Genomic DNA, 15,817 nt, shown 5'->3' with positions numbered 1-15,817 from the left:
CTGGTTGTGCGCATGCGCGTGGGTGTTCTGCGGACAGTGTTCGGGTACCTGAACTAATTAAAAGTGCGACAGACGTGCCTCGGACAGTTGCGGAGAGGCGCAATGTTCTTAGGACCCAAGTGTGTGATGTGCATGTGCGCGGGTGTTCTACGAACAATGTTGAACTCCCTGAATAAAATAAATGTGCGTCAAAACTTTGTGGACGGGATATGTGTACTACGGATATATTCATTCTGGTTTCTAACATTACGAACAGCAGGGGTGTTATTAGGACACCCCTATTTTGGGTGATTGCGGACAGGCGGACATCTTGTGTGTTCTAAGGACACCTCCATTTTAATTACGGACAGTACGAACAGGTACTATGTCCTTAGGACACCCCCATGTTGGTTGATTGAGAACACCCCGGACAGCTGCGCTCTCCGCGGACACCCTGACTGCCTTTTAAAAATAAATATAAGACACAGGCATATACTAAGAACATATTTAACATTTTATTATTGTTTAACTGTAGAATAATTAGGAAAGAGAGGGGGAAGCAGAAACCGAAACAAATACAGGGGAATTAGGGGTTTGGACATGATGTATGGGAAGAGAGGAAGGGATGGAAGTTTCATTGTACTGTTTTTCTTGGTTGGGGAGGGTTTGGGGATAGTTGGCTGGGACATGGAGAGGGGGAACAGGTACATGTGGGACAGTGGTATTTAATGTTTTCTTTAATGTGGTCCACAATGCACTCTTTTAGTTGACTGAGATGTTGTAGTAATAAATGCATTTTCAGTTCCATTCGTTTGAGAGGATCTTCTATTATCTCTATTGGTATATTAGGTTTATTGGTTGTCTGACCTGTTAAACAAAATGTGTTAAGTACATATAAAGTAATGGTTATTAATTGGCTTATATAGAGAAATGTTGTGTCTACCATTATTATCACTCTCTTCACTTGTTTCATCTCGTGGGAAATTATCTTCCAACCATTCCAAAGTACTTCACATTTCTGTGTTTATAAAAAATATATATTAGTTTTAGTGTACATAATACAGACGATGTATAATGATATGAAATAAATGTAGTGTACTTACTACTTTTTTACAAACATTTGCTGTTACTGGTGTGTAAGTATGCTCTTGCTTCTTGCTGTGCAGTTTCTGTGAGGTAATTGAGTTGGAGGCATATTTATTTTCTTTTGGTATATTTCATTATATTGGAATTGTGACTTCAGTGGATGGTTGGTGTCTTACATATATATACACTTCTTATTTATTATTAAATGTAATGTATTTATGTGGTGCTTTTTGAATATGTTTGTGTGCTTTTATTGTATGATACAATAATGGAAGATACCCTCTAAGTTTTTGGATAGTGCTGATGGTGACTGTTTGCGTCTGCGGACATGCGCACGGTCCGCGGACATCAAAATCACTAGCAGGGCAAAGGGTTTAGTATTTTCTATGTTACATTAATGTAAGGTAAGAGACTCTTAGTAAACATTTGTCACATTGCCATTATCTATATATTCAGTGAAAAAACTTTGTTAAAGGGACCTTATGGTTAAGTTGTGCTACTAAAAACCTATGAAAATCAGTAAAAAAAACTTTGTTAAAGGGACTTTATGGTTCGAAGTAAAACCGAAAACCCCTGAAATTCGCAAGTTATGGTAAGCTAAGCAACCATAACTCGCGCCACCACCGTGCACTGCTAAGACTAACACCCAGGACATCAAAGATGACATCACAAATGTCATTGATGACATCACTGATGACATCACATGTGCATTTACTTTTCATGAAAAGTCTGTACAAGGGATTCTTATTATAATATTGACAAAAAAGTGTCAAGGATCATTGGAATAAATCTCATGAGCTACGTAGTGCATTAAGCAATGCATTGCTATAAATAGTATTCTATTATGAAGTTCTTTCCAGTATACTAACATAAGCATTGTGTGCAGCATACATGATGGAGGTGCAATATTTTCAATCCCCAGAAGTCTTTTGACTTCCTATTAGCCAAGAGTTTTAACATCTGCTCGCAGCTTTGCTGATTTAGTATAGCTCTGTATTTTTAACCAGTTTTTATATTGTTAGAGAAGTCTCTTTCTCATACCTATATTTTTATTTATTTTTATTTAAATGCATTACAGCTAAGTAATAGCGTTTGCATGAACACAATCACAAAACAGAATTCAATTGATCAGATTAAATAAGAGTACATGATTAAATTGGACCAACACAAAAATCGCCACGTTAAAAATCCTAAAAATGGCCTCAACCTGGTTCACATTTTGTAGTATTGTAAGGCAGCTCCACGTTTGTAAATAAATCAATCTGACACACCAATCATCAGTTAAACATCTTAAAAATAGCCTTGATCTAGACCAACAAGTTTGTGATGTCATAATTCTACCCCAAACAATTGCCTTACAAATACTTGCTCCATACAGTTCTAGATCAAGTATGTCGCGATGAATGCCACTAGCTAAAAACATAACCGCTTTTAGTGAGCATAAAGCCTCACATTCTATTATCAGATGTTTAACAAACTCCATGACCTTGTCGCCACATAGTCTACAGCAGCGTATGCATCTTGATGCACCCGCCTAACCTCCAGATACCATGCTGGAGGCGACAAGATTGTTTTATATGCCAGTATTTAATAAGGATTCAATTATATGGGTAGGTAATCAAATAGTTGCCCACTGTGGTTCTGGCAGAATGCTGATCTAAATATTCATGAGCCAAGCACTTGGTTGATAAGTTCACAACAATTTGCACCTTGCCCAAGTGATGAATCAATTTTTTTGTGCAGGGTGTGTTTTTTGTTGACATGTAAGCACCCACAGATGTACCAGCACGTATAAACCAGGGCTGTGGCTCTTCATGTAATAAACCAGCTGGAGCGTTAATCACCTTCAATTAACAAGTAAGTCTATTAATTAAAACGCTACTAATAATAGAACAGATTTGAAAACTCAAGAAGGAAATATTCATTATATATATTCATTATATAGATATATTCATACCTATGTAATCAGTATCATTGCCTCGAGGAATGACACATATAATTCGCCTCAATTATAATTAGTTTAGGCTGCTCTTATTTGTCAAAAACAGGAAGCAAATTTAGTTTTTTTTAAATATAAATTTTGCAATAACCCCACCCCTACTTGAGAATTTTCATAGAGAAAATTGGAAAAAGTCTCTGGAGCTAGGAGATCATCTTTTTGGTACTTCAATAGATTCTCATAAAAATACTTCATATTTGCATTAAAAACCCTAACAGTAGATGGCACCCATTTTATACGATTACCAGCCAAATGTAACTGAATATTGGGATGCTTAATTTTTTTTAACCGCAGGTTAAGATATCATTCAAAGTAATTTATTTGGAATTACAGTGAGATCTCAACACAAATGCATCAAGGGTTCTGACAAGAATATATAACCTAAAACAGCCGAAGCAGTCCCTCTTTACCAAGTTGCACTCGGGATGGGGGATCTCTCCAAGATATCCTTTAGCCGTTGGAGGTCCCAAGTCTCTAGCATGTTTACGATTAGGTGGTCCCTCTTCTAGACAGACAGATCTGTCATCTTCCTTTTATACAAATGCTCTACCATACTATTGGCTGGTTCCATACAATTTGAATTTAAATAGCGACCGAGCATCACAGAGGCAAGGCCTAGTTCGCTAAGCCACTGCTCAAGTAAGGAATTTCATGCATCCAAAAAACTGTCCTTATTTTAAATACAAGTTCAACAAGCACGTCTCATCAGATATAGAGATATTGCATTTCGGGAAGCCTTCTATAACGACAGCAACGATCCCAAAGAAGTTGCTTGACCAGGGTTTAACCAACAGCCCCAACTAATTTCTTATAGCAACTAATAGGCCCCTTATATGTGCAACCGTGGGGGCTTTTTTTGTGCATTTTGAAGGTGCAATATATAACCATCAATTAGAGGGTTTTCAAAAAAGCCAGATTTCTTGGAAGATTATAATATCAGGCTTGCAAGGAACTAACTCTCTGAATTGATTCCCCAATAGGTGAGAAATAAACCTTGTGGTCCATGAAAGGTAAGTTATATCATCATTTCTAAAGATTTCCCTTTGCATTTTCTAGGTTCGGATAGTTGACTCCATCAACCCCTTGATTATTATTCAGCGCTGCCGACAGTCAAGTCCAGTCCTGAACCGGATTTCCTTTTTTCAGTGGACTATTGTAGTGCGTTTCCTGGGAGCGATTTTGTTATAACACAACATATAAGCATGTATACATAATGTAAGAGTGTGGTGGAGAAGTGTGCTCGGAAGAGTAATGGGTCAAGTGTACATTACTACCTTTGTAAGGAAGGCAGACCCATTGGCTACCAGCTACCACCAACTGCCTAACAGCTGCATTCTGCAGGGCACTCTGCTTTCGGCACTCTGCGTCTAGCTTGATTCAGGTCGGCATTACTTCCTGCTCGGTCACACAGCAACACAAACATAACTCTACACATTCTGCCGAACAACTGCATTCTGCAGCACACTCTGCTATTTTTGGATATGTGTACCTTTCTATTAACTTCTAATGTGTATCTTCTGTCTATTATAGCTATGGTACGAGTACCTTCCTCATTGTTTCCATCTGTCACCTTTATGCAGGTTTGAGCATTTTGAGATGCTGTTAATCTGAGTTCCGTGTATATCCTAGGGAGTGTCTACTTTTTAAATACGACTACTGATCTGTTTCCTTGCTGTTGTTATTAAAATGTGTCCTGTACCAATGCTAAAACGCAGGTACCCTAGTTGTGGACTGCAAATATTGCTTGAAATGCAATGTATTATTCTGTTTCCAGAAAAGATGACGGAGAAAGGGGACATGAAGACAGTACCCCTGCCTATTTTGATTGTTGCCAGGGCAACATACCATGCTATGGATTGTGTTTGTGACAAACTGTGTCTGCAGAGGCAGTTTCTTGGATCCATTCTTTCCTTTGGTTTCGGGCGAAGAGGATGGTGTCCCAAATAGGTGTGTGCCCTACGCCCCAGAGGCACTAAGGTGGCTCTGATGGGGTCTCTAACCAACATTGTGATGGAATCTGCAAGGTCACCAGGCCCAACTAAAGAATCTTGAAGACAGTTGAGAACTGATGTAATGTGGGAGAAAATTCTACTCGTAAGTACCCTTGTAGGGGTATACCTACCTGGAAAGTCCAAATTAACACCAATGGCATGACTTCATATACAGGTCTTTTCTGGCAACACAGCTAAGAGATTCTGAGGGCAAGGTGGATTACCATATCGGTCTTGCCCAGGTAACATATTAAAGCCATTTCATTGTGCAGTAGAAATGCAAAGACACAGATCAATACAAATACCACAACAGAGGGCTGAATCTAGACAATGGCAAAGACGAAATGTGCAATAGCTCTATAAACCACTGTGAGTAACTTGAATAACACTGCTCTGGGTGCAGACACCCTAGGAGTGTGGTATTTACAACAGGCAGTTGGACTTTGAGACTGAGGACATTGGGTCCTTTTGAACAGAGTGCCCCAGATATATTGTTATACCATCATGACAAGGTCCTGCTATAGAAAGCCCTAACTCATATTGTTTAGCATGACCCACTAGCACCAGAAGGCTTCACTGCACTCTGGCCTTACCTTAAGACTCCATAACAGTAGCCTCTTCATCTTAAAAGCTACAGAAGCACAGCCAATCAGACGAGCTGTAGAAAACGGTTGGTCCTACGGAGATGGAAATTGTGTGCCCTCAACTTTGAATAGAGATTCCCCTGGTTAGATCTCTGGTGATTTAGAAAGACGCCAGGGTTAACCATGATACACCATTATCAGAAAAAACATATGTGTTGGTGTTTCCCACTACAAACCCCCCTTCTTTTGGTTCTAAATAACAGTTATGTCAACCACATTCTCTTCCTAAATACTCTCCTTCCCGAGCACTACGCTCGTCTTCCTACAACTCTCTGCGGGTGAGCCGCTTCTCCAAGCAGAGACATGTGGGGGAGATCTTTATCCACTGCAGGTGCCTCACTGCCTCTCTCTGGTCTTCAGCCGGATCTCCTTAAATTCTGGAAACTCCTCAAGACTTTCCTCTTCGCCTCCTCCTCCTCTCTCCCTCTCCCATGCTAACCACCTCCTTCTGCTCTCTCACTCTCTCTCCTCTACTTCTGCTCAGTCTCGCTGACTGGCTGCCTGGGGTACCTTCAGAGCCTCACAGGTCCCGAGCCTTCCTCACCAGTCTCCTGCACTTGCCTCCGGGCCTTGCACTTGCCGCATCACTACTGCACTTCGGTTTCAACCCATGAGAGTGGTATGTCTCTGCACTTAACCCATGTTTTGACGGGACTGGGTGCACTTGGTCCTTTCTGCTTCCCTCACCCCCCATGCACTTCCTGCTCTGTTCACCTGCTTGATTTGACTGTACCATGCCTAGTAAAATCGTCTGTCCAGTCTTCTCTATGTCTTCCCCTCCCATGCATGGTTGCACTTGTGTATAAGCGCATAATAAATAAACATTCAATTAATCAAGTTTGAAAGTTCTTTTCTTCCCTCCCCATGAGGACGTTGGAGTTTTTTTTTTTTTAAACCTATTTAAAAGTCATTGAGATGTTGGAATGCCTGTGTCTTTCACTATGGGCCTGTGTTGCAGAGCTATAAAGTTATGCATATCACGCGCTAAGCTGTCCATCTAAACATTTCCCAACGTCAAAGACTTCATATGCTTTTTTGTGCAATTGCCAAACACTGTATATGATATCAGTATCATGAAAAACACATATTTGGATCTTTAAAACAAGCAAGTGTGCAATTATTTGTTTTGTAAAATTCATCAGTGATATTACGCACGTTCACCATCCCAAATTGTTTCTGTTGTATTGTGCCCTCTGTTTTCCTCTCCTCTTCTAGAGTGTCTTGCTTCCCTGCTTTGCCTAATCTAATTCCATTCCATTAATATTTTCATTGCAGATGCTTGCAGTGCTCTCTAGTCTAGCATTCTGAATCTGAGACTGATGGATCAATAACATGCATGAGCATGTCTCAAATACAGACATGCAGGATGTTTTAGACAGTATTTGCCCACAGGGAAATAGTTATATATTTTTTTCAAAATGAAACTTTATTGGCATTTTACATATTACATTACAAATCATCCTTGCCCTCTAAAATCAATCCCCCATGTTTACCCTTCCCTATTTCCGACTCTCCCCCTGATCCCCACCACCTCCATGCAGTGAGCACTAGTGGATTCCCATGGTTGTCAGCCAGGGGCGTTACCTTCTCTGGACAGAGAATTCGAGGTCCCTCTGGCCTACATTACAACCATTTCTCAGTGGTATCCATTTCCCCCATGAACTCCCAAAAATGTCAAGTCGGTCATGGCTTTGCTATGACCAATAAAACATTCACAAACCCTTCTCCTCGGGGTCTCTTCCCCATTTCCCCCTTATCTTCCATACTTCTCGAAAAAGGGATGCCACTGGCCCTCAATAGTGGACCGGGATTCATCCAGAAGGTGTGCTGGTTATTCGATGTCATGTATTGTTCTGATATTGCCCACCCATTCCCTTTCCACTGGCATGCACAGGTTTTTCCACTTTTGAGCCAGGCAACATCTCGCTGCCACCAGCATGATCGGCAGCATATGACCTTCCTGCTCAGTTTCTTCCTCCAGCCATACCCAAAGAGGAGGAGCCACAGCGAGGGCTCTCTCTGAATCCCATCCACCCCTTTTATCCACGATAACACTTCCCTCCAATGTAGTTGTACCTTAGGGAAACCCCACCACATGGGAAATCGTCATTTTAATATGCACAATCAACCTTTCTTTTTGAGAATGTTTTGATATTTCAATGAATACATACAATTGCCTTAGAAAAAAGCATGAATGCAGAAATCATACATATAGACTAATTTTTAAACCTTTTTTTATTTTATTTTCCTAGGAATTTAATGTCTCAGAAGATTTTAATAAAATGAACTTCGTCAGGACCTATCCAGGTAAATTAATCTAGGTTTGTGCAAAACTGGAAGAGTATTTTAATGCTTCTCCACATAGTACTGCTTTGTCTACAGTTTATCTAATAATCATTTATTGGCTAAGAATACTCAGATTTAAATATTTCTAAGGTAAGAGAATCAGTTGAGCATTTTCTCATTTTTTGCCCAAATTATGCTCAGTTGTGATCTGCTTTTTTGAAACCATTATTGAGGGAGCAAAGGTTCAAGATGCACTTTACTGTTGTACAATGACAAACAAAAGGAATGTTATTTTTGCAGTTGCTAAATTCTTGTATAGTGCTTGGCTAGTTAGATCAAAGTGCATTGATTTATTATTTGGAGTTATTAGTTTGTTTGCACTTTAGTCCTCATAAGTGATGTACAGGGACCTTAACACTAAGCAAAACTACTGGCACTTGAATTGGAAGTTAAGGACTAAGCACTTTAGAAATGCTGTGTTATTTTACATTTGATACACCCACTCCGACGCTCACACCAAGGGAAGAGGGCAGGAGCCCTCTCCCCCTCCCAGAAGCTGCATCCAAGCTTCTGCTCCGTGCCGCATCGCAGCTACAGATCCACAGGGGCCTGCCTGACCCTGTCCCACTACCATGCCTGACCCTCTCATGCCGGGCGCATCGCGGCGCCAAAAAACGAGGCTGAGCCTCGATAACCCGCATTATTTGAAATACTGCATCTGCCGGCAGGCAGATACGCCGGCGGCTATACAAAGGCCTGTTCTGCGCATGGAAGCGCGGCGTGGCTTATCCACTACGCCCTACTCACTTGCCCCATCCGACCTACCGCACTGGAGCACTTATGCGGGACTAATTCAGACTCCGCAATCGGCTATATGCTACATGGTCCTTGCACCCAGCAACCTTTAGGTTCACCTGTGGAACCTCGCTGTAAGTACTCTCTACCTGCTTGACATCACTCTCCCTCGACATAATCTAATGTACTGTAACTGTACCTCATAGTAATGCCACGCCCAGCTAAATACCCTCTCTTGGCGGCATATATGTAGTATTGGGACTGTCGATTCTAGGTGCCCTCTGGCACATATGCATTTTATTGTGTACGGGGACTGTCAATTCTAGGTGCCCTCCTGCACTTAAGCATTTTAGTGTGTACGGGGACTGTCAATTCTAGGTGCCATCTGGCACATATTCATCCTAGTGTATACGGGGACTGTCAATTCTAGGTGCCCTCTGGCAGTTATGCATTTTAGTGTGTACGGGGACTGTCAATTCTAGGTGCCTTCTGGCACATATGCATCTTAGTGTGTACGGGGACTGTCAATTTGAGATGCCATCTGGCACATATGCATTTTAGTGTGTACTGGGTCTGTCAATTTTAGATGCCCTCTGGCATGTATGCAGTTTAGCTATTATCGAGACCATTATATTAGGTGCCTGGTCGCTGCTGCAATAACACCCATGCCCAGCTCCTATAATTAGCATTTACGGACAGGAGTGACCATAGAATATCCTACCATGCGTACCACTAAGACTTACTTTATACACACATTCCATTCCCTATTCGTAGCTACCTTCATAATTACCACAACAATGGCCTACATTAACTCCACACCCTGCAATCTGCAGGAGAGAAATATGCGGCTTAGAGCTAGGCTACCACGCCTTTACGATCTCAAAAATAATAGAACGAAACCCTCGATTCTCAAACATATTTTAAATAACACCAACCCTAACCTATTTGCCACAGATGTGGAATGACCCCCTAAAACACAGACTCACCTTCCTCATAACCAGAAGAGATCCAAGTACCCTAAACTAAAACCCACTCAAGAAAAAAAGATCACTCCCACCTTATCAGGAGCACTCATCAATTTGAGGTCCCTCATAGCACATAGCACGGAGATTGCTGACATACTCAATATGGACAACATAGACTTTTTAGCTGTCTCCGAGACCTGGCTCCACAATGCGGCAGGCCCCGCACTTATGATTGCCATACCAGACAACTACAATATACTTGAGTCGACCGGCCCAACTCAAGAGGCGGCAGCCTGGCTATTATTGCCAAAACTAAATTAGCAATAAGACTCGCCCCACCTCCAGCCATCACATCCTTCGAACTACTCTCAGCCAAACTTCTCATCTCCAATAATAGTACACTAACTATCCTCTTGGTGTATAAACCACCTGGCCCCCTAGGTAACTTTGAGGAAGACCTTTCCAGCCTCCTCACTAACTCTGTCAAAGATTCCACCCAGCTCCTTCTACTAGGTGACTTTAATCTAGGGTTCAATGACGTTGAGGACAAACAGGCCCAATCTATCCAATCAATCCTAGTCGAACATGGCCTCACACAAAAAGTCCTAGCTCCCACACACATTAAAGGACGTACTCTAGATTGGATAGTCAACCTGAATTGTACTGTCATGATGCCTACCTCTAAGGAGCCAGGCCGGGCCCAGCAACCCCAGAGGCAGACATCATTTTCCCCAGGGAAGTCTCAGCGGGCCCAAGTCGGGGCCCTTTGGACTCAGTCCTGGCGCCTCAGGCGCCAGGCTCATAGCGGACCCCAGTCCTGGCGCCTTAGGCGCCAGGCTCATAGAAGAGGATATGTGTTTAAGTGCTTGGGTGCACACTTACCTGATGCAGACCTTGCTGCTTCATCCAGGCCCTCTTGAGGCCTGAATGGGACTACTTTACCTGTAGGACTACTTCACCACCCGGGTGTGGTCGGGGAAGGATACATACCTGATTGGTGGAAGGATACATACCAGGAACTTCTTCCAAGGCTATTTAAACCCCACCCGAACAGCCACACGTGCTTCACGTTCTGCACCTAGCAGCTGGACGCTCACCGTGTCAGCTCCTGCATCCTGACTTCAGCCACGCCTGCCAGCACCCTGGAACACCTGCAAGGGGAGAAAGGAAGAGAATAGGAGAAGAAAAGCCCTTACCTGCTAAATCTGCATCCCGGAGTCATTTCTCCAACGGCCCTGAAAAGGAAGACATCATTTTAAAGGCCTTTCGTTTCGATCGCTGCAGCGCTGCATTTTACTCACCTTTGCAAGGCGCTTCCATCTTCAGCAGCGATCTTCCGGATTCAGCTACGCCCCGGCGCCTAGAGGAAAAAAGACAAGAACAAAGGTGAGAGGGAGAAAAGGAATAAGGAAAGCTCAGTTTCCTTTTAAGTCTTACCTGTTGGATTATTCCCAATGCATTTCGGGTCCTGCCGCTTCCTGGCATCTCCGGACCCCGGCCCCTATGGGGAAAAAAGACAAAGACATTGAATGAGCGAATGCAAAGACATTACCTGAGCGCTCATCCAGAACTGTTTCACTTCGGGTCGGCGCCATATCTCCGGCACTCCGAACCCCGCCCACTAAGGGGAAAAAGACGTTAGCATTAGCGCTTGCTGCAATTAGACAACGAACATTATTCTGGAACTTTTGAACAGAACTTTTACGGCGCCTTACCTGAACAGTCAAGCTTACCTGAACTCCCATCAATCCTCAATCCAGTGAAGTAACTGGGTTTCAACGCGCCCCTGCATCAGAAGCAGGATGGAGAGCTCATCCTTCCAAACCCTAAGGTGAGGCTTCACGGGGAATCGTGGAGGAGGTATCGTGGAGGGTTGGAAGGGTGTGGGAGGCTTGAGCATTGTTCCACAGTTGGTAATACTCCCTTTTCACGCACAGGAGGGTATCCAACGAGCCAGGGAAGCCAGAATAGAGGGGCCCTTCCTGTCCATCTTCAGAGTTCTGCGCCTTCGACGTCGCGCCTCCGTGGGAACCAGGTGAGCGTTACATGTACTACCATTATTGCTAACTTCATACCTCAAACCTGGACAGACCATCACCTTATCTGCTTTTCATCTATCATAGAACCCTTTCAAACAGATACTAGTGAAATTGCACCACCTCTTCCTACCAGAAGCAAAAAAGACATCATTGTCGAAAAACTACTCCTCCTCCTCCTACCAGCCCTTACTGCTAGCGCCAATAACCCTGACCCTAACTCATTAGTTGATACATTTAACATCTCTATGGCCAAAGCTTTGGACACCATTGCCCCTATCAAACTACGTAAAAGTAAAAAAGAATCTCACCTCAATTCCTGGTTCACCCCCCACCTCAAAGAACTACGAATCCAAAAACATAAACTCCAAGCTATCTGGAGACACTCACCCTCAGCTGAGAATAAAACCCTACTTGCCAATTTTGCGAACAAATACAAGAAAGAAATAATCCAAACCAAAAAAAATACATTCAACGAAAGAATCAGCAAAGCCAACTCCAATTCTAAAGAACTCTTCTCCATCCCCAGGGAAATGGAAAACCCTATTGCTCCCACGGATAATATCCCCAAGGACAAACAGTGGTGCACGAGCATCCAAAATGCATTAGCAAATAAGATAACAACGCTACAGTCCAAAATTGCAAAGGAGAAAGCCTCCTTGAGCTCCACAGGAACGCATAATACCGCTCTGACAGATACACCAAGTACAGATGGACTAGGTAGTTGTAAACCTTTCAGGTTCACCAACATCTCCATACTGGAAACTGAAAATGTCATCTCATCCGTGAAACCATCGAATTGCCAGGGTGACAGCTGCCCTGCACAAGTAATTAAGGACGCTGTGAGAGACTTAGCACCCTTCATCTCTAAGTTAATAAATGCCTCCTTTAGATCTAGTACTGTGCCCACTAACCTCAAAGAATCATGGGTATTGCCTCTCCTCAAAAAGCAGACCCTTGACCCAGCTATCCCTACTAACTATAGGCCCATCACCACGGTCCCGTTCCTCCTCAAAATCATTGACAAGAGTATCAGGGGAAAGTGGCAGAGAAGGGGCCAGCAGGGTACAGCGCATGGACGGCAACTTATGTGGCTGTGTAAGGGCTGCGGCTGAGAGCTTGAGTGGGAACCTGCCAAATTGCCCACTGGAAAATGGAATTAAGAGAAGAATGGGTTTGCTCTCAAACTGCGCACACACATACGATAGCAAGCATAATGCAGATTAATTAAGTGGTTTTAATCAGTGCTGTTGCAGCCTGACACGTGTTTCGATCTTCCAGCTCTTCTACTGAGGCTGCTTTTACAAAATTATAAAGCATATTTGTAAAACAAAAACATATATCGGGCGTAATTCAATAATAAAACAAACAAGAACCCAGACCCAGGGCAAGTAAGGCAGTTAGGGTATACCAAACAGAAGTATAAGTTAAGATAACAGTCAAATACACCGAATGCACATTTCAATTCAACCCATCAGAGAAGAGAAATTAAATTAACATAAGATGCGCAATTAGGTGGGAGAAAGCATATCACATTAGAGAAAAGGGGGGGGAGAAAAGAAACACAGTTATTGAGTAAAAAAAGGATGCTCATGGTGATCAGCCAGAGATACATGTGTAGAGCCACAGACTAGTATAATTTTACCTTAATCTTGGCTTGTATAAAGTCTAGGTACTAGAGAAAAGGCAAAAATAAAATGGTTGTACTACGAGGTAAGTTGGAAATGATTGAATGCAATAATACAAGGTCTGCAATTGTGCTGCACAAGAGAAAAATTGGACCCCGCTTACCAGTGGTTGAGACTAACAGGGTAATTCATAGAAATTCGCACAAAAGTGGCGCACGCGACTGGCGCACAGCATGCCCGTGCGAATGTCTGCGCCAGCCGTGTGCGCTAAAATCGATTTCCGCGCACAGCGCATTCATGGATTTTCGCATCCAAAACCAGCCGTGGCGCAGCGACCCTGCAGCATCGCCAGTTACGCCCCCAAGAACGCCCTCGCGCAAGGAAAAGCCTTCAAAATCCCCAAATAATCGCAAAGGGCTGCGCTAACCCTGGACCAGTTCACCGGGCTGGCAAACGCCAAGCGGGGAACGTGTATTTCAGTGGTTCGCGGGAAGTTCCACACTCGATTGTCCTGTGTACGTGTGCATCAGGGGTGCGCGGGAAGTTCCACACCAAAATCAGCAGGGTACGTGTATTCCAGGGGTGCGCGGGAAGTTCCACACGCGATTTCAGCAGGGTACGTGTATTTCAGGGGTGCGCGGGAAGTTCCACACGCGATTCCATCAGGGTACGTGTATTTCAGGGGTGCGCGGGAAGTTCCACACGCGATTGGCCCCGTGCAAGCAGGGTACGTGTATTTCAGGGGTGCGCGGGAAGTTCCACACGCGATTTCATCAGGGTACGTGTATTTCAGGGGTGCGCGGGAAGTTCCACACGCGATTGGCCCAGTGCGAGCAGGGTACGTGTATTCCATGGGTGCGCGGGAAGTTCCACACGCGATTTCAACAGGGGACGTGTATTTCAGGGGTGCGCGGGAAGTTCCACACGCGATTCCATCAGGGTACGTGTATTTCAGGGGTGCGCGGGAAGTTCCACACGCGATTGGCCCAGTGCGAGCAGGGTACGTGTATTTCAGGGGTGCGCGGGAAGTTCCACACGCGATTGGCCCCGTGCAAGCAGGGTACGTGTATTTCAGGGGTGCGCAGGAAGTTCCACACGCGATTTCATCAGGGTACGTGTATTTCAGGGGTGCGTGGGAAGTTCCACACGCGATTGGCCCAGTGCGAGCAGGGTACAGGTATTCCATGGGTGCGCGGGAAGTTCCACACACGATTTCAACAGGGGACGTGTATTTCAGGGGTGCGCGGGAAGTTCCACACGCGATTTCAGCAGGGTATGTGAATTTCAGGGGTTCTGGGGAGTACTACACGTGAATTGGCCGTGTGGGTCCTCCCAGGTGTACGCTCCACAACCTCCACGGCCCATGCAGGCAGCCCACACCACGGGGGACTACCCTGCACCCCTGCTCATGTCCCGCAGGCAGCCCATCCACCATGGGCATGCCCCCCAGCCAACCCACATGTCACCTTGCACTACTGATCAACAATGCATGTCTCCCACCACCCCCACCCCCCAGCAGTGCAGAGGCAGCCTCCACCAGGCCCCCACCCATGTCTACCACCACCCCCACCCCCCAGCCACCAGGGGCAGCCTCCACCAGGCCCCCACTCATGTCCCCCTGCACCCCCATCCCCCAGCAGTGCAGGGGCAGCCTCCACCAGGCCCCCACTCATGTCTACCACCACCACCAACCCCCAGCCACCAGGGGCAGCCTCCACCAGGCCTCCACTCATGTCCCCCTGCACCCCCACCCCCCAGCAGTGCAGGGGCAGCCTCCACTAGGCCCCCACCCATGTCTCCCACCACCCCCTACCCCCAGCAGTCAGGGGCACCCTCCACCAGGCCCCCACTCATATCTCCCACCACCCCCATCCCACAGCAGTCAGGGGCACCCTCCACCAGGCCCCCACTCATGTCTCCCACCACCCCCATCCCCCAGCCACCAGGGGCAGCCTCCACCAGGCCCCCACTCATGTCTACCACCACCCCCCACGCCCCAGCAGTCAGGGGCAGCCTCCACCAGGCCCCCACTCATATCTCCCACCACCTCCATCCCACAGCAGTCAGGGGCACCCTCCACCAGGCCCCCCCTCATGTCTCCCACCACCCCCATCCCCCAGCCACCAGGGGCAGATTCCACCGGCCCCCACTCATGTCTCCCACCACCCCCATCCCACAGCCACCAGGGGCAGCCTCCACCAGGCCCCCACTCATGTCTACCACCACCCCCACCCCCCAGCCACCAGGGGCACCAACCACCAGGCCCCCACCCATGTCTCCCACCACCCACACCCCCCCAGTCACCAGGGGCAGCCTCCACCAGGCCCCCACCCATGTCTCCCACCACCCCACCCCCCAGCAGTGCAGGGGCACCCACCACCAGGCCCCCACTCATGTCCAACTCATGT

At 45.6% G+C, this 15,817-nt stretch overlaps 1 protein-coding gene across 2 annotated transcripts in view; it reads left to right on the top strand.

The window, feature by feature from the left end:
- The window catches only part of WDFY1 (WD repeat and FYVE domain containing 1), a 1,420,223-nt gene that overhangs the window by 439,353 nt on the left and 965,053 nt on the right, over nt 1–15,817 (top strand). For both annotated transcript variants that reach the window (XM_069618156.1, XM_069618157.1), the window contains exon 4: nt 7,952–8,006. In XM_069618156.1, coding sequence (XP_069474257.1) covers nt 7,952–8,006 — 55 coding nt within the window. The remainder of the gene's footprint in view (nt 1–7,951; nt 8,007–15,817) is intronic.

This window comes from Ambystoma mexicanum, chromosome 10 (assembly GCF_040938575.1).
Source record: "Ambystoma mexicanum isolate Mex_15411 chromosome 10, UKY_AmexF1_1, whole genome shotgun sequence".
NCBI classification, from domain to species: domain Eukaryota; kingdom Metazoa; phylum Chordata; class Amphibia; order Caudata; family Ambystomatidae; genus Ambystoma; species Ambystoma mexicanum.
This window is presented reverse-complemented; position numbering and strand designations above follow the sequence as displayed.